Source organism: Leuciscus leuciscus (assembly GCF_965113295.1).
Source record: "Leuciscus leuciscus genome assembly, chromosome: 14".
NCBI classification, from domain to species: domain Eukaryota; kingdom Metazoa; phylum Chordata; class Actinopteri; order Cypriniformes; family Leuciscidae; genus Leuciscus; species Leuciscus leuciscus.
In genome coordinates, this window is record NC_138738.1 from 25441724 (window position 1) to 25468159 (window position 26436).

The 26436-nt window shown below is 39.2% G+C and overlaps 2 protein-coding genes across 11 annotated transcripts in view; one reads left to right on the plus strand and one right to left on the minus strand.

Moving 5' to 3' along the window:
• The window catches only part of LOC309474436 (uncharacterized protein), an 88414-nt gene extending 68804 nt beyond the window's left edge, over positions 1-19610 (minus strand). The window contains exons 1-5 of one of the 2 annotated variants that reach the window (XM_082137028.1): positions 19062-19610; positions 17794-17862; positions 17495-17578; positions 17099-17188; positions 15751-16907 (exon numbers count right to left, since the gene is read on the minus strand). In XM_082137028.1, coding sequence (XP_081993154.1) covers positions 16736-16907; positions 17099-17188; positions 17495-17578; positions 17794-17862; positions 19062-19291 — 645 coding nt within the window. In that variant the 5' untranslated portion in view covers positions 19292-19610 and the 3' untranslated portion in view covers positions 15751-16735. Of the gene's footprint in view, positions 1-15750; positions 16908-17098; positions 17189-17494; positions 17579-17793; positions 17863-19061 lie in introns of those variants that run through there. The other variant, XM_082137027.1, reaches the window with a different exon arrangement.
• The window catches only part of LOC309474319 (centrosomal protein of 95 kDa-like), a 306785-nt gene that overhangs the window by 269883 nt on the left and 10466 nt on the right, over positions 1-26436 (plus strand). The window contains exon 21 of one of the 9 annotated variants that reach the window (XM_082136790.1): positions 24198-25690. The exons of 7 other annotated variants lie outside the window; for them this stretch is intronic. In XM_082136790.1, coding sequence (XP_081992916.1) covers positions 24198-24236 — 39 coding nt within the window. In that variant the 3' untranslated portion in view covers positions 24237-25690. Of the gene's footprint in view, positions 1-13520; positions 13773-24197; positions 25691-26436 lie in introns of those variants that run through there. One more of the 9 variants, XM_082136791.1, reaches the window with a different exon arrangement.

Here is a 26436-nt window from a genome sequence, read left to right on the forward strand (position 1 = left end):
TTTATCAAAGAATTTGCTGACTTTCTATCAGAGTTAGTACTGGCTGCAGATAAAGTCCTAATTGTTGGTGATTTTAATATACATGTAGATAACGAAAAAGATGCATTGGGATTGCCATTTAAAGACATTGGGTCTCATTCATGAAACATTCGTAAATATACGAGTAAATATGTGAGTGATTTGCGCGTAAAGAGACATTCCAGAAAATTCTTCTCCTGATTCACAAATACTTCGTAAACGTTAGATTTGATAGTGAAATGTGTGTGTGGGTTAATGAATTTCAATCAGTCGTAAATGGGACGCGCGTGCACGTTCATTCTCTCAATTACCATAAATCCCCCCCATTAAAACCGACTGACAACTATATATGGGCATTATATTATGACACGAAACGAAGGATTTCATATTTCTTCTCAAAAGCGAATGAAGAAGATAAATTTCGCAGATGCAGAAATTGAAGTTTTATTATCAGAAGTTCATTCAAAACGCCACATTTTATTTTCAAGTGTACATAGTGGCGTATCAGGTCCTAAAAAAAAGGATTTTTTAGGTAATAATGCTTTTACCTAAAGGCTTTAGGTAAAAATGCTTGGCAGATGCAGTTAATGGAGTTTCATCTGTTAATCGAACAGTCCCAGAAGTGAAAAGAAAATGGTTCGACATGAAGCTTGACTGCAACACTTGTGACTTGCGGACTTAAAAATGAATAAACAGCTTGAATATAAAAAAGACTTGCGGACTTGTGTTCCGTTTGCAGATGCTATTACTGGCTCTCGTAATAAAAGTAAAAAGAAAACCCGTATGTAATTACAATATATAATATTTTTTCAAAATGCTGTGTAAATATGTACCCGATTAAGGTGAATTAAAATGCAGCCTTATTAATGAGCAAAACGCTCGGATGTTAAACGCACTATTTACGCGTGGCTGGGAGCAGGTGTAGATTTCTTTCGTACCAACTAACATTTGCAAAATACGAACATTTTAATGAATCCGAAAATTTACGCCAGAACCACTTTACACACGATTTACACAAAAATTCGTTCTGCTCGTGTTTCATGAATGAGACCCATTCTTAACTCTATTGGAGTTACACAATACGTGTAACTCCAATAGAGTTACACGGACCTACTCATTTTCGTAATCAACTCTAGATCTAATACTATCACATTGAATCAATGTTGAGCGATGACATCTCAGATCATTATCTAGTCTCGTGTAAACTTAATTTAGCCAAGGCTGCAAAGCCGACTCAGTGTTACAAATATGTTAGACCTATCACTTCTGCTACTAAAGATTGCTTTATTAATAATCTTCCTGATCAGTTTCATCATCTCAGCATCCCAGATAGTTTTGAAGAACTCGATATAGCGACAGAAACTTCTAACTCTCTCTTTTCCAGCACTTTAGACACAGTTGCTCCTTTGCGCTTAAAGAAAATAAAGAAAATAGTCCAACGCCGTGGTACAACGAACACACTCAGGCCCTTAAGAGAACAGCCAGAAAAATGGAGCGCAACTGGAAGAAAACAAAACTAGAGGTATTTCGCATTTCATGGAAAGAGAGCTCGATTGCATACAGAGAGGCCTTAAAAGCTGCTAGATCTGCTTATTTTTCAACCATATTAGAAGAAAATAAACAAAACCCTTGGTATTTATTTGAAACAGTGGCTAAACTAACGAAAAATAAAGGTTCAAGCCCAGACGTTTCCAAGCAGCACAGCAATAATGACTTTATGAACTTCTTCACTTATAAGATTGATAATATCAGGGAGAAAATTATAACTATGCAACCGTCTACTACAGTATCGCATCAGGCAGTGCATTGTAGTCTCCCTAAGGAAAAATTCGATTCATTCATTGCTATAGGAGAGGAAGAATTTACTAAAATCGTTAAATCATCTAAATCGACAACATGTGTGTTAGACCCTATACCGACTAAGCTACTGAAAGAGATGCTTCCAGAGGTCATAGATCCTCTTCTTAATATCATTAATTCATCTTTATCATTAGGATACGTACCAAAAACTTTTAAGCTGGCTATGATTAAACCACTTGTTAAAAAAACGCAACTTGATCCTACAGAATTAGTCAATTACAGGCCGAACTCGAATCTACTTTTTCTGTCAAAAATATTAGAAAAGGCAGTATCCTCACAACTATGTTCATTTTTAGAAAGAAATGATATCTGTGAGGATTTTTAATCAGGATTTAGACCGTACCATAGTACTGAGACAGCTCTCATTAGAGTCGCAAATGATTTGCTCTTATCATCCGATCGTGGTTGTAGCTCTCTATTAGTGTTACTCGATCTTAGTGCTGCATTTGACACTATCGACCACAACATTCTTTTAAATAGACTCAAAAATTATGTTGGCATTAGTGGAATTGCATTAGCATGGTTTAAATCATACTTATCTGACCGTTATCAGTTTGTAGCAGTAAATGAATAGATGTCTTATCTAAGTTCAATAAAAGTTCAGTATGGTGTACCAGAAGGCTCAGTACTAGGACCGTTGCTGTTCACTCTGTACATGTTACCCTTGGGAGATATCATTAGGAAGCATGACATTAGTTTTCACTGTTATGCTGATGATACACAGCTCTACACTCACCTAAAGGATTATTAGGAACACCATACTAATACTGTGTTTGACCCCCTTTCGCCTTCAGAACTGCCTTAATTCTACGTGGCATTGATTCAACAAGGTGCTGAAAGCATTCTTTAGAAATGTTGGCCCATATTGATAGGATAGCATCTTGCAGTTGATGGAGATTTGTGGGATGCACATCCAGGGCACGAAGCTCCCGTTCCACCACATCCCAAAGATGCTCTATTGGGTTGAGATCTGGTGACTGTGGGGGCCATTTTAGTACAGTGAACTCATTGTCATGTTCAAGAAACCAATTTGAAATGATTCGAGCTTTGTGACATGGTGCATTATCCTGCTGGAAGTAGCCATCAGAGGATGGGCACATGGTGGTCATAAAGGGATGGACATGGTCAGAAACAATGCTCAGGTAGGCCGTGGCATTTAAACGATGCCCAATTGGCACTAAGGGGCCTAAAGTGTGCCAAGAAAACATCCCCCACACCATTACACCACCAGCACCAGCATGCACAGTGGTAACAAGGCATGATGGATCCATGTTCTCATTCTGTTTACGCCAAATTCTGACTCTACCATCTGAATGTCTCAACAGAAATCGAGACTCATCAGACCAGGCAACATTTTTCCAGTCTTCAACTGTCCAATTTTGGTGAGCTGGTGCAAATTGTAGCCTCTTTTTCCTATTTGTAGTGGAGATGAGTGGTACCCGGTGGGGTCTTCTGCTGTTGTAGCCCATCCGCCTCAAGGTTGTGCGTGTTGTGGCTTCACAAATGCTTTGCTGCATACCTCGGTTGTAACGAGTGGTTATTTCAGTCAAAGTTGCTCTTCTATCAGCTTGAATCAGTCGGCCCATTCTCCTCTGACCTCTAGCATCAACAAGGCATTTTCGCCCACAGGACTGCCGCATACTGGATGTTTTTCCCTTTTCACACCATTCTTTGTAAACCCTAGAAATGGTTGTGCGTGAAAATCCCAGTAACTGAGCAGATTGTGAAATACTCAGACCGGCCCGTCTGGCACCAACAACCATGCCACGCTTAAAATTGCTTAAATCACCTTTCTTTCCCATTCTGACATTCAGTTTGGAGTTCAGGAGATTGTCTTGACCAGGACCACACCCCTAAATGCATTGAAGCAACTGCCATGTGATTGGTTGATTTAGATAATTGCATTAATGAGAAATTGAACAGGTGTTCCTAATAATCCTTTAGGTGAGTGTATATTTCTTCACACCCGACGAAACTTACCAATTCACAAAATTAACGGAATGCATAGCTGATAAAAAAACTGGATGACTAGCAATTTCCTACTACTTAATTTAGAAAAAACAGAGATTCTAATTATTGGACAAAAAAAACATCCTCACGTAATAACCTAGAATACTGTCTAATACTTGATGGCTGCTCTGGCAAGTCCTCGTCGTCGGTTAGGAACCTGGATGTGCTCTTTGATACCAATCTTTCATTTGAAAGCCACATGTCTAGTATCTGTAAAACCGCATTTTCTATTTTAATAATATATCTAAATTACGTCTCATGCTCTCAATGAAAAATGCAGAACAATTAGTTCATGCGTTCATGACATCAAGGCTAGATTAAAGTAATGCTATTATGGGTGGTTGCCCTGCACGCTTAATAAACAAACTACAGCTGGTCCAAAATGCAGCAGCTAGAGTTCTTACCAGAACCAGGAAGTATGACCATATTAGCCCGGTTCTGTCAACACTTCATTGGCCCCCTATTAACCCTCTGGGGTCTGAGGGGTTTTTGGGGTCCTTGAGATGTTCTGACATGCCCTGACATTTGTGCTTTTTTCAGTTGCTTATAAACATATTAATGGCAAAGGTATAATTACACTCTATTTAGCACAAACAGGGCTACCATAATATGTGAGCAACATGCATGTACATGTTTGTATTTTTGAGAGAATAATGTTTATGCATGGTTATTGAAAAAACTAAAAACTAAAGTTTCTGAAATAAGGCCACAAAACACATACTAAATATGTGACAATAAGACTTTTGACTAATTGATGTCGTTGCCTAGAGTTTTTTCTTCAAAATGATGTGAAAATCATCCTGCCCTTATCATTCACATAACACAATACATTGATTTAAATCTTGTAAAACACTTTTTGTTTGTAAAGGCAATATGCGCAAGGGGCGTCAACCATTCAACAGCATCATGCATATGTAGTGGTTCACACCTGAGGAGACAATGGGGCCCGCATACTTAATGAGCCATTCATTCAGGTGTGTCACCTATAGCCACAAGAAAGAATGCAAGAGCAATATATATATATATATATATTCTACCAAATTGGTTCACAGTTGGAAGCATGTCAATTTATTTTTTTATATTTTTTTTCACAAATTTTGCTTGCAAATTGTATAATATCCAAGGAAAACATGTCTAGTAATTGTGCAGTTAATTCTCATACTGTATTTTCAGTTTTGGAATATGTATCCTCTCCCCAAATTTGTCAATAATAAAACACAATAAAAATTATTTAAAGAAAAGGCTTATATTTACCTTTTAAAATTTGTTTACATCTACCTTGTAAATATATTTTTTTTTATTAAAAAGGTTACAATTACAACAACAATTGAAGTGTAATCTTTCTTTGTAAAAACTAAAGTATACATTTTATCATACATATTTCAAAGTTAAGGATTCATTACTTCGAATATAGCCTACATTGACAAAACATACTATATTTAACATATTAGCAAAAATTGGCAAACAAAAGCTTATTTGAGGTGGCAGATATTTTACAGTAAAAATGTGTAATCTATCCAAAACTAATCAACGAAATGTTGTCTTTCATTTGTCTGTAACATAGGTCTTTCGTTTTTATTATAAGGAATATAAATGTTAATTTGCAGTTTAATACGTTGCTTATACAAATACATTTTATTTCAACATATTTCAGTCGATTTTTACTCAGTATAGCAAAATAGTTTGCTAAAAGCAGATCATTCATTCACACACAGAAACGCAATTCAAATTTAAACCGTCTTTTTGCGAGTTGTGGTAAACAGCGCATCTCTTTCGTTCATTCATTCACACAGAAACGCGATTTACTTGAGAATGAAAAAAAACTTACTACAGTATTCCATCCATTGCTCGAAATACCAGCACTTCTGAGGTACGTTTTCCATTAGTATTATTCCTCACAGCGCTGCGAGACAGTGTAGACAAGTACACTGATCATCTGAATAAACTTGATGTGTTTTCTCGAGCTGATATGTGGGCGTTCAGTTTGTATGGGATCGTCTCAGTCATTTGCGTTCGAATAGCGCGTGCTCTCCGTGGGCGGGGCCGATTAAAACGTAATGAGCTGAGATGAGCTCGACTGGAATCGCTCTCTTTTAATACAGATTTCACAAGATGAGAATATTTGTTTTTTATATAAATTACTTCATTTAAAAGAAGAGAATTCAAGCTTCATGCCTGTGTGTCTGTATGCCTGTTTGACTGAGTATTCGCTGAGTTATTGTTCATTTTCGGACGCGTTTCAGAATGGACTTCACTGGCAGAGAGAAGGCAGAACTCGCTTCGTGTTTATTTTTCTTTATTTGGCAAAAAGCACAACACTATGTTTTTATTGTGAGTATACACAAAAATAATACACATTTATCAGAATCGATTGATGTATGAAACTCCTATGGAAAATCAAAGTCAACAGAGTATTTATGAGTTTCTTTTACACTGATAAAAAAAAAGCGAGCTGGTATCGCCGGCGATACAGCCGACCTCAGGGGGTTAAACATCGTATACATTTTTAAATATTGCTGATTACTTACAAAGCACTAAATGGTTTAGCTCCCAAGTACTTGAGCAAGCTCTTAATGCATTATAGTCCTTCACATCTATTGCGATCTCAAAATTCCAGCCAGTTGATAATACCTAGAATATCAAAATTGACTGCTGGCGGTAGATCCTTTTCCTATTTAGCACCAAAACTTTGGAACAATCTTCCTAACATTGTCCGGGAAGCAGACACACTCTGTCAGTTAAAATCTAGACTAAAAACACATCTATTTGGCCTAGCACACGCATAATACATTATAAATATTATATAATTCAATGTTAGGCTGCATAGATTAGGTCAGCTGGAACCGGGAACACTCCCCATAAATCCTGATGTACTTGTTACATCATAAGAAGGATGGTGTCTACGCTAATATTAGTCTCTCTGGTTATCCCGAAGTTTACCGCAGTCTGCCGTATCCAGATCTGATGAAGGACCTGCGCCTGGACACAACGACAACGTAGTCCTGAAGTGTCAATTAGGCTCTCCCTTGAGAATGTCTCCTTCCCTTCCCTTTCCCTCTGTACAGATAAAACGTTGTCTTTTTATCTGTACAGAGTCACCACGGGGCTACGCGGACGCGATAAATAATTCTGTATTATACATTTTTAAGGCCAGACAAGTAGTTTGTTGAGGGTTGATTTGTAAAGGACTACACGCCTACGCACATAGCTGTAGTTTAATATTCAGCATGCAGGGCAACCACCCATAATAGCATTACAATAATCTAGCCTTGATGTCATGAACGCATTAACTAATTGTTCCGCATTTGTCATTGAGAGCATATGACATAATTTAGATATATTTTTAAGATGGAAAAATGCAGTTTTACAGATACTAGACACGTGACTTTCAAATGAAAGATTGGTATCAAAGAGCACACCCAGGTTCTTAACCGACGAAGACTTCACAGAGCAGCCATCAAGTGTTAGACAGCATTCTAGGTTATTACATGGGGAACTTTTTTGTCCAATAATTTGAATCTCTGTTTTTTCAGAATTAAGTAGTAGGAAATTACTAGTCATCCAGTTTTTTATATCAGCTATGCATTCCGTTAATTTTGTGAATTGGTAAGTTTCGTCGGGGCGTGATGCCATGCTTCCTAATGATATCTCCTAAGGGTAGCATGTACAGAGTGAACAGCAACGGTCCTAGTACTGAGCCTCGTGGTACGCCATACTGAACTTTTGATCGATAAGACATCTATTCATTTACTGCTACAAACTGATAATGGTCAGATAAGTATGATTTAAACCATGTTAATGCATTTCCACTAATGCCAACTTAATTTTTTAGTCTATTTAAAAGAATGTTGGGGTCGATAGTGTCAAATGCAGCACTAAGATCGAGTAACACAAATAGAGAGATACAACCACGATCGGATGATAAGAGCAAATCATTTGTGACTCTAATGAGAGCTGTCTCAGTACTATGGTACGGTCTAAATCCTGATTGAAAATCCTCACAGATATCATTTCTTTCTAAAAATGAACATAGTTGTGAGGATACTGCCTTTTCTAATATTTTTGACAGAAAAAGTAGATTCGAGTTCGGCCTGTAATTGACTAATTCTGTAGGATCAAGTTGCGTTTTTTAACAAGTGGTTTAATCATAGCCAGCTTAAAAGTTTTTGGTACATATCCTGACAGTAGCGCGGGAAAAGGGGTGCTGTGGGGGCTGCAGCCCCCTCCTCTTAGCATCAGCACCCCCAAGTAGGGGGCTGTGGACTAACATAATATTGGACTTTAAAAACGTGAAATAAAAATAAATAAATGGACAGCGTTAACTAACTATCTTATGCCTAATGTAGTGAGTGTTCAAGCTACGGAGAAAATGAAATAAAGTTTGAGTTTGTCATGCTTTGTTCCGATCAGAGCACGTGAGTGGAGAGCGCATTTCTGAATATTCCGCTCCGCTCGCTCATTCCGCTCAGGGTCGCTCACTCATCTCAGAATGGCCTGCTGGTTCGGCCCTTTATATTAATTTTATTACTTAAATAGGCTATATACAGGATAATGAGCATGCACTCAAGCGCACGGCCGCACGCATTAAGCTTGCCACAAAGAACCGGCAAAAGTATGAATGTGTCAAAAATAGCAAGGAGACATTTAATTGTTTATTAATAAACTGCTGTTTTCTGTGTTGCTGCAAAGATGAAGTTAGCGATGCGGACTCGACGCCAGAGAGAAATGCATGTGAAATGCACATTGGATTACATAATCAGAGAGTAGCATATTTCTTTTCGTTTTGAATAGTTTCGTTTAAAAGTATTAATTTCAAGCTTTCTATAATAGATAGCCTATATTTCTAAAAATCTGCGAGGCACACACAAGCTGAGTTTCGGCGCCCTCCAGAATCATGTCTTACCCACTCCATGTCTCCAGTCATATTGCCATCAAAAAATAACATTAGCCTATAATATTTAAACATAAATATGAAACTAAATGTTTTCTTTAATGGCTACAACACATATACAGTAAAGAGAAATGTCATGTCGTCAGCCACAACATAATGACGTCACATATTTTCCAACCCAGCCCTCAGCCCCCAGCCCCCCTCGCATGAAACAGCTTCCAGCGCGCCTGTATCCTGACAAAGATAAATTAATGATATTAAGAAGAGGATCTATGACCTCTGGAAGGATCTCTTTCAATAGCTTAGTCGGTATAGGGTCTAACATACATGTTGTCAATTTAGATGATTTAACGAGTTTAGTCAATTCTTCCTCTCCTATAGCAATGAATGAATAACATTTTTCCTAAAGGAGACTACAATGCACGGCCTGATGCAATACTGTAGTAGACAGTTGCATAGTTATAATTTTCTCCCTGATATTATCAATCTTGTAAGTAAAGAAGTTCATGAAGTCATTACTGCTGTGCTGCTTGGAAACGTCTGGGCTTGAAGCTTTATTTTTCGTTAGTTTAGCAACTGTTTCAAATAAATAACTAATGTTTTGTTTATTTTCTTCTAATAGGGTTGAAAAATAAGCAGATCTAGCTGCTTTTAAGGGCTCTCTGTATGCAATCGTGCTCTCTTTCCATGAAATCAAGCATCGCGTTAGTTCAGGCAGGCCACGTCAGCCAAGTTCGCATTAGCTGATAGCCAGCTGTTCCTGACGTGTTCCAATCCAGTGTCGACATCTATCACAGCGGCACATATAAACTCCCATTTTTCATGGGAGTTTGGAGGACTTCATGGAGGAAATCAGCATTTCCTCCATAGCATCGCTGCTCGCATTAAACTCCCTCTTCCAACCCCAACTCCACCCAACCGAACCTTTAATCATTGTCTTTTTGTTTTTCTTGTACAGTATTACATTGCAAGCTTTTATCATGTATTGGTATTTTCACAACTCATGTAATTGAGAATTGTAATATGTATGCATTTACTGGTTCTGTTCTGTACCCCAGGGGGATTTGACTGGCTGCTCTCCCCGCTCTGTCCAGGCATAGCTGCATGGACAGGCGTAGGAGTTTTACCCAGAACAGAACCATACCGCCAACACTAACTGTATGCTATAATTGTAATAAATGTATATACTTGGCAAAGTGGTCCTGACTGAAATGCGAAATACCTCTAGTTTTGTTTTCTTCCATTTGCGCTCCATTTTTCTGGCTGCTCTCTTAAGGGCCTGAGTGTGCTTGTTGTGCCACGGCGTTGGACTATTTCCTTTAATCTTCTCTAAGCGCAGCGGAGTAAATGTGTCTAAAGTGCTGGAAAAGAGAAAGTTAAAAGTTTCTGTCGCAATATCAAGTTCTTCATCTGGGATGCTAAGATGATGAAACTGATCAGGAAGATTATTAATAAAGCAATCTTTAGTGGTAGAAGTGATAGGTCTAACATATTTGTAAAACAGAGTCGGCTTTGCAGCCTTGGCTAAATGAAGTATGCACAAGTCTAGATAATGATTTGAGATGTCATCGCTCTGCTGCAGAATTTCAAAGGCATTAACATTGATTCCATGTGATAATATTAGATCTAGAGTATGATTACGACAATGAGTAGGTCCTGATACGTGTTGTCTAATGGCTCGTTTCCACTGAGCCGTACGGTACCACTTTTTCCTACCTAGCACAGTGGTACGGCACTAAAGGGTGGAGCTAGACTCACTGCAGAATGTTGATTGGTTGACAGAGTATCGTCACTTGCGCGTGCTACAAGGGGAATGACAACATAAGAAATGCCATTTTTACTATACAGTTGAAATATAATACTACTGTTATTGTGTCACGAAATGTAGTTTTAAGACTTTATCAGGCGAGAATGTAGTTGTTTAAAGCTCAAAACTGTGGTTTGTTTATAAAGATTTATGAAAATTTGATCCAGGTTGTGAGATTCAGGCGATCACCGGGCGTTCGGTGCTCATGTACACCACCTGGAACAGCCTTTCCTCAGCTAGTAGTTCTGACGTTTTCCACTGACTCTGACGTCTCAGTAGTGGTTAAACATGAGATATAATTCGTCTTGTGTATATCTAACGGGCGATATTTGGTCTCGTGAATCTATAATTTGTTCCCTGGCAATCGTTTTGGCTGAGGGCTAAGTGAAGTTTCATAACTGTATATATTTAAGCTCTTTAACTTTACCGTTGTAAGGTTAAACTAGAGCGCTGACTTTGTATGTTTGACTGAATTGTTTGCTTTATTTCTTATTGTATAGCTTCTTGTACCTTATACTTATACTTTTATAATGGCTAATATTGATAAAACTGAAATTTAACAAAAGAGACTGGGTTGAGTTTTGTCATTTTTAATTTTATTACAGTGAAGATGATCACTGTAATACTGTTTACTGCAACATCTGTTGTTTAGTACAAATGCACATATTGCCTGGACCATATTAAAATGTTTAATATTTGTATATTATATTTAAACGAAAAGAGGCAGGGTTGTGTTTTATAGTTCATTTTGTCATAAATAGGCTAACGTTATACATGCAGTGAATATAATCAATACGCGTTGCCTGAACCACATTTGTGTGGCTATAATGTTTAAGATTTCTTTAAATGAAAACAAAAAGAGGCAGAGTGGTGTTATAACATATTTCATTTTATTGTTGCCTAAAATATACATACAGAGATAACCGGAGTAGCAGAGCGAGCTGAGTGAACACTTTCAAGAACACGCTGTTCCATTTGCAGAATCACCGGACTCGCGTCCTCATGAGTCGTTCTCCTGAGTCGGACTTGGCTAGTCCGAACTTTGCGTACTTGGTATTGAGAAACGCCTAATGTCGGCGCTTGTCGTCTTGTAACAAACAGCCACATGCCGAGAAGCAAGAACAAGATCTGCTGTATGTCATCCATTGTTGTTGATGTCGCTTTCTTCTTCACGCGAAAATGACGTTGATCGCTTCTTTCCGGCATAGGCTACACCACACCTATCAAGCAAGGGTACTGTTGGCAGTGGAAACACTAGCCGATTCGTGGTTTACCGACCCGAACCGTACCGTACTGTACTGTACCGTACCGTACCGCTCAGTGGAAACAAGCCATTACTCCAATAGAGTTCAGAATGTCAATCCCAATGCATCTTTTTCGTTATCTACATGTATATTAAAATCACCACCAACTTTATCTGCAGCCAGTACTAACTCTGATAGAAAGTTCTTTGATAAAGTCTGCCCTGGTGGCCTGTATACAGTAGCCAGCACAAATCTCAAACGTGATTTATCATTTACACTAGATAGTGTTACATTAAGCATCAACACTTCAAAAGAATTATATTTGAAACTGGACTTCTTAGTAATTCTAAAGATATTACTATAAATTACAGTAACATCTCCCCCTTTGCCTTTCAGACGAGGTTCATGTTTATAACAGTAATCTTGGGGGGTGGACTCATTTAAAGTAATGTAATCGTTTGGTTTTAGCCAGGTTTCTGTCAAACACAGCACATCTAGGTTATAACCTGTAATCATGTCATTAACAATAAGTGCTTTTGAAGTAAGGGATTGAATATTCAGCATCCCGAGCTTTATCATTTGTTCATCTGTATTATATCTGTTTTTTATTTGTTGAACATCAATTAAATTATTACCCTTAAATGGGTTTGGGAGTTTTTTGTATTTCCTAATTCGGGGAACAGACACAAACTATATGATGATATCTAGGTGAAAGTGACAACTGTGCTATGTGACACAAGTGTATATGAATACTGTGATAATTACGGTACTAGTTCCCTTTCAGTCGCTCGCATTTGACGTAGTCGACGTGTCAACTGATTGGGATCACGCTTAGGGAGCCTGTCATCTTCGAGTATTTTTAAAAGGCGCCAATGTACATTGGCGTGCGTGAATTGCATCACACGATCCGCCCCACAGCGCGGGTATAAATACGGAAGTCGATGCACGCACCAGTTGTCTTTCGCTTCAGAGCCGATCGGTGTCGATGTCTCTGAAGAGTGCTGTTGTTTACAACGAGCGAGTGTGTCGGTGTTCTTCTTGGAAGACTCTCCCAGTGCTCGTGGTTCTACAGTGCAGCGGTGATCGCGAGCTTTGAGCTCTTAACTGCTGTTTTAACAGCATCAAATTTCTGTGTTTGTTGAGGGCTGGTTAGAGGGCGGAAAAGTGAGTGCTTCACTGTTTGTTCACTGTTTAGTGTTGCCGCGGTCAATCCCCTGTGTGCTCCGGCACTGGTGATGGGTCCCATTTCCTAAAAGAGCAACACGGGTGCGTTTGCATCTTTTTCAAGATGCCATTCCACCTATGCGTTTCTGGATGCGATCGTTTCCTGTCCCCCCAAATGGACGGTCACAATAGTTGTATCATGTGTTCATACCTGTCAACATTGAGATTTGAAAATAAGGGAAATTTTCAGGGCCGCCCCAAAGACCCCTCCCCCTCCCCAAAGCGCGAATCGGTCAATTCTGTCTTCTTGGGGGAGATGCTTGCTATCTGTCACCTGGTAGTCAATGAGTTCCTCTCTCAGCCTATCCTCATTCAAGCTCAACTGAGGGAACAGGGCTACTAGCCTTGTTCCTGTAAAATAAAAAAAATGATGTTGCTAACTGAACATTGCTGATTTATGTAAACTGCGCAATACCTCACAACAAGTTAATTGTAAACTGTCCCTAATCTCTACCTGTCCCTGGAGTGATGTGAAGCCGAGTTGCAGGGTCCAGCACTCTCAGGTCCTTCAGGAGTTGGGAGTCAAGTGGAAAGCAGCTGAACATCTTTCTCAGAACTGCTTCATAGAAGGTTCTCACAGTTCTACAAGGTAATAGTAAAAACAACAACAATATGCATTAGATAGTAGGAAACATTTCAGGCACACTATAAGAGTTATCCCAGGCTGTCAAAAGATTAGATCATAATTATATTAAACTACAGAGTAATATACTCACTGAAAGATTTTTTTCTTGGATGAAACGGGGAGCTCTGCATTTCTGATGAATGCCTTCGTCTCTGCTCCAATGAAGAGATCTTCATCTGCCAACTGATGTCCCTCTCAACCGATGTTCACCTCCCTGAGAGGCACATCCAAGATGGCCCTGGCTGGTATTAGGTAGCCCAAAAACCGCCTGATCAGCCTGCACATCTCATCTTCAAGCCTGTGAATCTGTACTCCCTCTGACTGTAGACAGTACAAGTAGCCACAATAAAATAAATGAAATAATACATATTATCGTATGTGATTATTAATCTGTTATTCTGACATTATCCCAAGAGGTCATGACACCCACCTGAAAGGCAATATTAAATTCAGCTAAAGGCTTAAGGGCAACACTCAGGAACATAAAGTATGTTTTCATAACTGTATCACAGAGATAGTTGTCGTCTCCAGGCGCTGCCAAGCCAGGTGGCAAGCGACAGCGGAAGCCTTCCTGAACAGGCCATTCAGGGATGGAGAAGGGTACTCTCAGAGTTGGTCATCTATCCACTCCCTCCCCCCGGTGGAGGGCCCGGTGGAGTCTTTGTTTGCGTGTGTGTGTGTCTGTTCCGCCGCTGGCTCCCAATACAGCGGAGCCAGCGGTACCCACACTTCAAAGAAAGAGCAGTTTCCTCTGTTCCTGGGTCCCAAGAGGGCCAGTCTGGTGGTGTGCGACCCTGTAAAACCTTGCACCCCTCAGCTACCTCTTGTATCGCCAGCCTTCTCACGCACTCCCTGCTGCCATGTAGAGACTGGTAAGAGTTGCACTACACACTCAGACCCCGCTTGTGTTAACAACACCCGGCCTGCTGACAAACTCTCAGCCGTGTTCAGACCTTTTGATTCTCCAGGCCAAACGCTCCTAGAACAAGTGTCTGGTAAACACCAGTTGAGGGGCCACGTATAACGGCCATGCAGTAACGGGGGTCTGGGCGAATTTCCCACTGCATTGGCATCCGTTGCCTCGAGTTGTTAGCAGTTCCCTTGCTTGATGCCGCTGCTCAGCAAGCCTGCGCTGCTCAGTACAGCGACCGTTGCTCATACGCTTCCCTCGCATGTCACACCACCTCCTATGGAGTCAGAAGCTTCTGAGGTCGCTTCTTCCACTTTAAGTTCCGGCCTGCTCAATCGTGCCGCCCAGGAGGCCTCACGACAACCTGTAGCCGAGGAGAGTGGAGACTCCATCCCCAGATGTTCCAGCTGTTCTGGGATCACTTCGGGGCCACACAGTTACATCTGTTGCCTCTCCGAACTCATCCCCTTGCCAGTTGTTTACTCCCTGAAACACAGAGACACTGGCATACAGCTGACCCTGGGGACCCGCACGCAAAATGCGTTAAAAATCCCCAGTGAGCCTTCTTGCACAACACTGTGCTAAGTCAGGAAGGAGAAGGAGCAGGTCTTCTTAGTTGCCCATTAACCCTCTGAGGTCTGAGCGTTTTTTTGGGCCCTGGAGGTGTTCTGACATGCTCTGACATTTGTTTGTTTTTTCAGTTATTTATAAACATGTTAATGGCAAAAGTGTAAATTCACTCTATATAACACAAACAGGGCTAGCATAATATCTGATCAACATGCTTGTAAATCTTTGGATTTTTAAGAGAATAATGTTTATGCGTGGTTATATAAAAAAAAAAAAAGAAAGTTGCTGAAATAAGGCCACAAAACACATTCTAAATATTTGCCCACAAGCCTCTTGACTAATGTATGTTGTCGTTTCTAGTTCTGGCTTCAAAATGATGTGAAATTCATCCTGCCTGATCGTTCTCTTAAAACAATACATTGATTTAAACATTGTAAAACAGTTTTTTTTGTCAGAAGAGGTTTATGCGTGGGAGGGGTAATCGCTCATCAATATTAATGAGATTCAGACCAGGGGTGTGACAGACACTCCCCCAATGACTAATGGGCCATCAAGAGAGGCAGCCTGAACAAAGTAGAGGAGATTCAAAGGTTTTGTTTTTCACTGTTTTATTGTAATTCCTCTATGAGGAGGAACTAAATGTTTTAAATTTGCAGGTATCTCACAGTAAATGCTTATGCCCCGTTGATGCGGGCTCTAAGCAAAATAAAGCAAAATAATGCAAAATGAGCAAAATAAACTAAAATAAAGGCAGATAGAATATAGTTACATGTCTTTGTGCCATTCTTGAAAACAGTTCCTGTTTAACTGAAGACACAAGTGAACATTACATGCCTGGCATTTCCAAGGTGTGTCCTGCCTTTTACCAAGCTGTCCTTTGCAAAGCACACAGATCTTGCGACCAACTGTGCAAATGTTCTTTGCATCTCAGCTCCTGGAACCGGCACATGGTCACTACTGGTTTGTTTTGGTGCTACTTTCTGTGACACACCACAGAGCTCTGCAATAAGCTGTTCCATGAACTGCTTATGGGTCATGTTACCACATAGCTCTTTGTGGATAAGGAAAGCATTGGTGGCAGCAATTGGCAGATTTTTTAGAGAGTGAATTAGTTGCATCACGTGGGCAATCCTTCCTGTTGTCCCTGTAAGTCCCACATGCACCAAACTTCATTGCAAACAGGTCTTTGAGGAGCTTTGGGCTTGTGTAGAAATTGTCCATGTACACATGGTACCCAGAGCCTAAAACTTTACAGTCCAAAAGAGATGTTACAGCATCATGTGACAGTCCATGGCCTGAAGGAAAGTTGTTCTTTCCTGTGTACACAGAAAAGTCCAAAGTGTATCCATTTGATGAGTCTGCAAGAACAAACAACTTGAAACCCCATCTGGTTGGTTTGGCTTTCATGTACTGCGTCATACCTGTGTGTGCTTTGCATGCCACCATTCTCTCATCGACAGCTACGTTTATTTTAGGATGATAGATGGCTTTACAAACATGACGTATGGTGTCAATGAGAGGTTTGACCCTGAAAAGCCGGTCATGTTCAGGTGTGCCCCTCTTTCTGTCATTCTCTTTATCTGCATCTGGGTGACTCATGTGCACATTCCATGAAATGGTGCGGTATCTGTCCCGGGACATGATTGTGGCAGGAAAAGGCAAAGAGAAAAGACTGCTTGTTGCTTGTCTGAATGTTTGTCTTGGCCCTCTTTGCAACAGGTGTCTGATGATCACCATCACCTTTATAGCTGTAAAACAAACAAACAACTGTGAGCATGTTTATTACACAAAATATAACAACTGCATTTCAATCATTATAAGTAACATTGGCCAGATGCAAAGCCATACAGACACATAATGTTTGTATGGACTATGTAAAACCAGAATATGTAAACAGAATTATACTAATATCTGAAAGAGAGGGAATAAGTGTACTTACTTTTCAGTTGTTCTCAAAACTGAACGACACCTGTCGCGTGACCTCCCAGTGCGAGTTGCAGGTGAGGTTGAGAGTGATGCTACCACATTCCTATAAAAATAATAATATTAATATTAATAAAGGTTGAACAAAGTACTATGCCAGCACATGCATAACTGATGGACAGTCAGCATTTTGGTAAAACAACAAAAATAAGCTCTTTTATACTAACATTACCAATCACTAATTGTAATATTGTGCATACATAACACCACAATTTTTGCAATTGTGTCTGGTAATTGTGTTTTGCAATTGTGTCTGGCAATCCACACAGGCACATGTACATTTGTAGCATCACTAAGTATATAAACAAAATTGGTCTAACATCTGTAAAATAGTGGGTAAATATGTACTTACTCCTTCTGATTTCTGTCTGTGTTGCTGCGTGCCCTCTTAGTGCGAGTTGCAGTGAGAGGTGAGAGTGAGCAACCTACATCATTCCTTTCAAAAAAAGTTGAAAACTATTATTATCATATATTTTAGAGTACTATTCCAGCACATGCACAACTGATGGGCATTAGCATGCTGATAAGATAACACAAAGAAAAAAATGTAACATTATCAACCAACCTCTAAAAATAAATAAATTCATACAGGCTCATATTGTAATAAGTATATAAACAAAATTGCACAAACATTGGTAAATATGTACTTACTCTTTCTGACGTTCAACTGTGTTGCTGCGCGCCCTCCGAGTTGCAGATGAAGGAGATGCAGCTACATTCCTGTTTTAAAAAAAGTTGAAAACTATTATAACATAAATATTTCAAAGTATATTACCATTAGTCTATATGAATAACTGATGCAAATAATTGTAGACACGTGCTGTAGGCATTTATTGTGTGTCAATGGGCCATTACGGAGATAGCACAACGCAAACATTAACACATTTGCAATTCATCAGCTGGGCATATTTACACATTTCAGCACATACACACATTTGCAATAGATATTTGCAAGCACTCTTCGTTGATGATAATGAGGCAGCATAAACACTAGTCAAAATATAATCTAAACATACATAATATTTTCTAAATTAATTTCAAAATTCTAACTTTCATACAGGCCTATAATCTAAACTTTGTACATATATACAGCATGTCTAGGCTATGCTGTATAAAGTCTTCTGAAGGCACGCGCCGAAACGCGTTTGTGCAAATAAGTTTATTTATGCATGAAGCCTCTCTCCTACTTTATACAGCATAGCCTAGACCATTTAAATATAAATTACTCTGAATGGAAAGTATGGAAATGGTCCAACCAGTAAAATCTGTAGCCTACGTTTATTTAAAATAGCCTGTCAACTAATTTCTCTGTACTGTAGGCTAATTGGCCTACGTGTTGTAGCCTAGTCATTAAATAAAACAATTTAGTTCATATTTAGGTTTAAATAAAATCTTTTTTTTTTTTTTTTTTCATTTATGTTGATTATATGAAAAGTGAAAAGCATGAGTAAGATCATGCGCAATCGCGAGACAAATGGAGTGGGCAGAGAAGATTTTGACCATTTCATTAAGTTTATTTTTTGTATAAAGCCTTTCTTTAAAGTGAATTTCGTTTTGTATTAATTGTATCTTAATTTTAATAGTTGTTTCATCAACCAAATGCCTGTATTTAAAACATAAGAATTAAAAATAGCAGGAACTGGAGGCCTCATAAATGAACCCAAACTCATAAGCTTTGCCTAAAATACCAGAGAAATATATAGAAAGCTCGAAATGTGTTATTTTAAACAAAACTATTAAAAACGAAAGAAAACAGACTGCATGAAGCCTCTCTCCTACTTTATAAAGCATAGCCTAGACCATTTAAATATAATTACTCTGAATGACAAGTATGGAAATGGTCCAACCAGTAAAATATGTAGCCTACGTTTATACAAAATAGCTTGTCAACTAATGCAAGTAGATTTAAAAAGACTTACTCATCCGAAATATCCACGCCTGGATCAAGTCGCTCTTCAAAATACAAACGTTCATTGTCAGAGTCCTCTTCTTCTTCTGAGGAAAAAGTGAACTCTTCATCACTTTCCAGGACGAGCTGAAGGGCTTCCTCACTGGTGTATCGCGTCATCTTCCAACGGCGCAGGAAAGTGAATGAATGAAACTTGCTGGTTTTAAAGCATTTCAGGGGGCTTTTTACCTTATTTTGCATAGATCACCTCAGCACATTATCTTATGAATAGCGCGCTCTGCGAGTGGGTGTGAACTCATTTCAGGGGGCGTTTACCTTATTTTGCATATCACCTCAGCACATTATCTTATGAATAGCGCGCTCTGCGAGAGGGCGTGAACTAATTACAGCTAATTAGATGAGACGGGAGAAACTGTACTTCACTTTAGTTTCATACAGATTACATTGCAGGAGAATATTTGTTTTGAATGTGAACTGTTTTATTTAAAAGTAGAAATTTAAAGCTTTCTTTAGACGCATGTTTCATGGTTGTGTGATAAGTATTCGCTGAGTTGCAGTTAATTTTTGCGGAGACAGAGTGAGCTGAAAGCGCACCCTGTTTATTTTATTTATTTAAAAATAAAAACAAGGTTTTGATGTTAATGTGAGTGTACACAAAAAAAAGAAGACCCTCTATAGTTTATAATCATGTATTTATTTTATTTATATGACCATAAATGACGGATTTTTTAAAGTTTATGTTGCTGCTATGTGAAAAAAATCCAGCAAAACGCGTCGGCGCGTTTCTCGACCTCAGAGGGTTAATGGCCCAACTGGACCTCGTTCCCCCAAACTTATGCTCCTCTCGACAGCCCCTTCCTGACCCATTCCTCTGAGACATCTCAGGGACGGGGCACCGTTGGCACCCGCACCAGACCTTTGGGAACTCCAGGTCTCAATGCGGAGGTTCAGCTATCTACCTCAAGAATATAGATACCATCACTTCTGCGAGAGCGCCCTCTAAAAAGTGAGGCTTGCTTACGACCTGAAGTGGAACCTGTTCGTTGTTGGTGTCCTTCTCACGGGAAGACCCCCGAAGGTGTTCGATCACTTATGTGCTGCTTTGCTGCAAGATGGGTCGGAGCGAGGGCTGTCTCCCTCCACCCTCAAAATGTATGTTGCCTTTATATTAACGCACATCATGATGCAGTGGATCTAATCCTTAGGGAAGCACGACTTGATCGTCGGGTTCCTGAGAGGAGCAAGGAGACTGAATTCGCCTTCAGTCCGCGCCCTCTATACCTTTTTGGGACTTATCTCTGGTACTACTGCACTCGGAGACCTTCCCTTGGGGGAAGCTAGGCAGGGAGCTAGTCAGATGAGTTAAAAATCCTGTTTTTAAAGAAAACTGTTTTTATTGCTGGACCACCGCTGACTCCAGGCTCCGCTCGGCTCCTCAGTGAAAAACAACTGGTGCGTGCATCCACTTCAGTATTTATACCCGATGCAGTGATGCAGTTCACGCACGCCAATGTACACTGGCTCGTTTTAACAATACTCAGAAGATGACAGGCTCCCTAAGCGTAATCCCAATAAGTCAACTACGTCCGTTCCCTCCTTCAGGGAACGAGGGTTACATGCGTAACCGAGACGTTCTCCCACTATATCACAGGCAGTTTTAGGCATTAGTGTGAAGTGCTACTGTGCACGTTTCTTATGTTTTCGGATTTTATTTATTCTGTTGTTCTTTATTGAACAATTATTTGAAATAAAAATGAAGAAGGCTTTAAAGCCCTCTATACACCTACACCTACCCCTACCCGATAAACCCTTTATTATCAAATAACCATTAGGTTCCAATTTTCACAATTTTTTTTGCATATTTATTGAAAATAAATGCCTTTCCAATCTTATATGAGATGGAAAAAGTGAGAGGAACGAGTTCGGGCAAAAGGCGGATTCAAACTCTGGTTGCTTTGCATCAAAAGTGTCTGCTAAGCGTTTTACTCCTTAAGCCACTACTATTGACAAATTATAGACTTTTTATAGCAGCCTAGAACCCATTTGTGTCATGAGTTTTTTACTCTGTTGGTTGACCAACCCCTAAAGTGGTTCTGAACAATTTAGTTCTGGGTGTGACTGTTTTCCTTCCTTCACATACACATAGCATCAATCTGATCTGATGCATCTTGATATGCAAAGGCAGTCTCTGTGCCATCAGAGAGTGGTTTCAGTCCTATGTTTCAGAAGTTCTTCCTTGGAACTAGCAGCTACTTTGTAGTATGGTACTGTGGTATACTGTTTCCATAGCACTACTGATGCAGTGTCGAGTGCCCTATGAAAGGGATCGTCTCGGTTTCATATGTAACCGTGTGACACCGTCACATTAATTTAAGTGTTCCTTTGAAACAGTAACTCTTATGGTTGCTCAGAACGTATTACATTGGTTATATATAATGTTTATGTATGATGAATGATACTCGTATGTATTCCTGTGTAATATACTTCGTTTCCACTGTGTATTTTGGTAAGAATGGGGGATGTCTCTTTAAGGCCTCGGCCGCCCTTAATTCCTATCAAGGTGCGCCCAAGCTTACTTAGGAGGGTGGAGAGAATCAGCAAGGAGGGGGTGTGTTTTGAAAACATGGCGCCAGTATTGTTTGCTGCAGCTATAGAGATTTAAAGCTTGTTCCTTATGGTTTGATAGCATTTTCAAACGATACGTTAAGAGACGGCTTTAATGGGGGAGAGAAGGACAGAAAATTATTCAACCACCTGGACTGTTTACTCGTGTGCGCGTCTCCGGCAAGAGGACGTGCCCGGACCCAAACTTTCCAACTGTGTGGGTTAACATTGCCCAACGATCTACGGATCTGGTGAGATCAGCTTCATTTTTGTATTTTTTGGCGTGGTATACCACTGGATCAACGCTCTACTTTTTCCTTTTTTTGTTGTGGATTATGTTTTTTTCGTTACGTTCCGAACAGAGGATTATTCTCGCAGGACTAACTGTTTCCTGGTTGGAAAGACTGTAGCGCGCTCCTGAGCCAGCCTGGAAGTTTTCTTTTAGTTTAATTTTGTGAACTGGGACAAAAAAGGGGGAATTGTGAGGTTGCACGGGATAATTGATTCCTTTATAATATACCGCGCTAAGCGCGTCATTCAATTGAACTGTTTGATGCGTCTTTTGTTGAATGGTGTTCAGCGCCGTCTGAATATTTGTTTGTTGCTGTGTGCCTTATTAACTCTCTTACACCTGCTCTTATGCATATTTATCGGTTTAAGAAAGCATTGAGTATGTGACATTATTGAAGTTTGTGATATTTGTGATTACTGCTTTCATTCCAAAGATCCCCTTGTGCGTTTATAGTAACACATCTGTTTAAAAAGAACATTAAAGGGCGGAGTGTTACGACCGTAGTTCCGTGAGTAGGGAATGAGATGCTCCTTTGTCCTGCTTTTGCTTCCTTCATAGGAAATCTGAGTTGTGATGGTACAAGCATGTCCTTTTGAGGCACAGGTGAATGTGTGCCTCAGTGAGCAGTGCAAGCAGCACCAGCTAATAAATCTAATCTATATGTGCTTAAGACAATCGTCACAACTGGACAATGGGCACACCATTAGGGCTGCCCCCTAACAGTCAATGAGAAGAGGCTTGGTCGACCAAAATTGTATTACTCGGTTAGTTGCAGAACTCCACAGGAAGTGGCAAAGTCACGCAGCCTGTGACAGACAGATTGTTAATGGCAGGTACTTGTGGTTTTACAGTGTGTCGGGCAGGGAATCCAAATGTTCTCCTATCACTCATTAACCTCAAATATGGCTTATCATTTTAAACATGTAAGTATTATTAACTTTACTTGGCCGCTCGCTCCAACGTTAACCTAGAAAATGGGCGCTATTATTAGGCGCATATCCAAGTGTTTGTGCAGAGTGTAGAATCTAGAGCATAGGTTCTCAAAGTGCGGCCCGCAGAAACATTTCTGGCGGCCCGCGATAACATCTGATAACATCTGTAAAACTGTTAAAACTGTAGGCTACATTGCTTTGAAAAAATGTATCTCCGTTTAGTGGTGTTTAGCGGCATCTATAGGCATAAGCGGTAATTACAGGTGTGGTCCGACCGATCGCAAGTGACAAGTGACTTAATGACAAGCTTATTATAGCCGCGTTTCCATTACCTTTCAAATTTTTCACGGGCGCGAACACTTGCATTTTCCTATCAACAGTGGAAACAACTTAAAATACTCAATCATTTCTGGTCATACAGAAAATAATAATACATTATTCGCAACTACTTTTATTTGTGTAAACTCATAACAAAAAATCGTTGTGCTTTTGTAAAATAAAACAAAACAATCAGTAGCCTACGCACTTTCATGATCTCCGTGAACTGGAGCGCGAGAACTGAAACAAAATATAGCCTATGTAGGCTAAAGCTTGAAATGTCCACTTTTAAACAAACAAACTCGAATCGAAAGCTAATACCTTCTGATGTTATCCGTAAGAAAGGTGCATTTCTCTCTAAAAGCGCATCTGCTTAACAGCGGAGATGGAGATATGTTTTTAGCCGACACTTAGAAAACAATAGTTTATTAATAAACAATTAAAATGCCTCGCTGTTTTTTCAGACACATTTATTATCATTATTCTATAACTCACCTTTCTGTGGGCTGTGGTTCCAGAGACACAGGCTATATTCAGCACTGTGGGAAAAATATCAATTCCAGGTTCTAATTTGGCCTTAGAAAACCAGTAAAATCGACATGTTTTCCATATTAATTTGTGAATATTTTAAATGTTTAATAAAGGGGCAAAAAGTCATAAACAAAAATCTGAAAATTCGTCGATATTTACTTTTTTGCGCAGCAGTTGGTGTAGCCAGTTCAAATTAAAATTTTGGTTTTCAACTTTGCGTTTTAAAAAGACAACAACCGTTCATTTTTCGTTTTTCAATTACGGGTTAAAAAGATAGATAATAATAGCGCAAAACATTTGCGCAAATCTGTAATAATGGAAATGCGACTGACAGGCAATTATAGATATGAATGATGATGATGATGATGACTTGTTTGGTAAGCTTCTATTTTAAAAGTTTCTCTCTCTCTCTCTCTCTCTCTCTCTCTCTCTCTCTCTTTCTCTCTCTCTCTCTCCCTGTCCCTGTCAGGTTTTCCTGTGGTGCTTTGGTAGCTGGAATTGCCCCTGAATAAGGCCTATGCTGATAAGAAGCAAGGCACACTGAGGCTGTTTGTTCTAAATAAGTTTGTTCTTGAAATGGACTGCACACAGGACTGTTATATCCCAAATTTGTCTGTTGAGGGTAGAGAACCCCAGGGATTTAGTTTGCATTGCAATTTTTCTCAAGATTTGCCAGATTTAGCCTGTTATATAATAATACCCTCAATAAATGTAAACTGTAGAGATGCAACCTGGTCATTAAAATTATTTCAAATGGGATTTTCTTTTCAGTATTTTTTTTTCTTTTTCTCCCCCGCCCCTTTGGCGGCCCTCAGTTCAATGTTGGGTTCCTAAATTGGCCCTCACCTATCAAAACTTTGAGAACCCCTGATCTAGAGTATAGCACACTTACTGCATGAAATGGAGGTGCTGGTGCGGTCACTTGCATTTTTCCTGATAACAGCGGAAACAACTTAAAATACTCAGTCATTTATGGTCATACAGATAAGAGTAATCCATCATTCAAAACAGTCTACTTTTGTTTTTGTAAACAACAACAAAACTTTGTACTTTTGTAAAATAAAGAAAACAAACAGGATTTGCTTTCTGCCATATCGGCAGTGGTGGATGAAGTACCAGAAAGACACACTTGAGTAAAAGTATATATCTTACCAGAAAATGACTTTGGTTGAAGTTAAAGCCGTTGTTTAGAGTATTACTTGAGTAAAAGTTTTAAAGTTTGTGATATTTATTGTACTTAATATCAAAAAATACTTTTCATACTTAAACATATTGAAAGTAAAAGTACAAATAAATGCAAAATATGAAAGGAACAAAAAAATATAAAATTGTTCTATACACAGATTGAGTAGCAAGATTGTGTTCAGTTTTAACTGTCTCTTTCATTTAGTTTTCTTTTAATTAAAAAAAGGTTAAATGTTTATTGCCAAGTTTTAAGTAAAAAAAAAATGCAGTTTCAAATTTGAAAAATTAACTGTTTAATTTGAAGACCTCAAAATGTATCTTGAGGTTGGACAGTGAGTTTTTACATGCCAATATTTTTGTATCTTTGGGTAAGCATCCAGTGTGAAGACTCTTTCGTTCCAACATAAGAAACCATTTCTCGCAAATGGCCAGGGATGTTCATCTTCGTCACAGCCATCGTTTGACACCGGACTAGCAAGTGCCGCTGCTATTTCTGCTTCCATCTTAAAAACAGTCTTATTGTCGAGTGGAACTCAGTCGCTTGCTAGCATGACATGCCTGGACAGGTCTCTGCCTTGGGCTCGAGTGGAAAATGAAATCAACCGCAGTTGTGCGAGCACTTGTTTGCATATGCGCAAAGGAATTTAACCAAAGATCTAACATGTGGACCGTAACATGTCCACTGTAGGCGAGATGAACTTGAACCCATATGCAGTTTATTTAAAGATCAACGAAGTGACAAAAAACAATCCAAAACAGGCTTTACTGTTTTTTTCTTTCTTTACTGTCAGGCTTGACATGGCATGAACATAAATACACTCACCAACAGTAGGTTACAACATCAATACTAGACAAAGTAACATGGCAAACATGAGAGCTATATAAACACGTGGACTAATAACTAAACAAGACACACCTGTGAACATAATCAAGACAATGAACCAATGACAGCGTTGGACACATGGCAGGATCACATGACAAAGGGGAGCACATGACAAAACCAGGAATATGACAATGAGCATGAATAAAATACATCAACACTAACAAAAATCTATAGAAAGCTTGAAATGTCTACTTTTAAACAAGCCAATTTGAATCGAAAACAAATACACTCTGATCAATAAAATCCGTATGAAAGGTGTATTTCTCTCTGCAAAGGCTCATCCACTATACAGCATCTTAGCAGCTGACACTGACTCAGAAAACACTAGTTTATTAATAAATAATTAAAATGTCTCCTTGCAATTTTTTCAGACATACTTCATTTTCCAGCAGGATTTGCACCTGCCCACACTGCCAAAAGAACCAAAACCTGGTTCAGTGACCATGGTATTACTGTGTAATTACTGTGTGATTTCATGTAATATTCAAATTTTTTGAAATCCTGTTTTCGTGGGTTTTTTGAGCTGGAAGCCCAAATTATGTACAAATAAACAACTAAATACTTGAAATCATTTAAGTTGTGGGCCCTGAATCTATAATCTATGGAAGTTTAACGTTTTTAATGGAATTATGGAAATAAA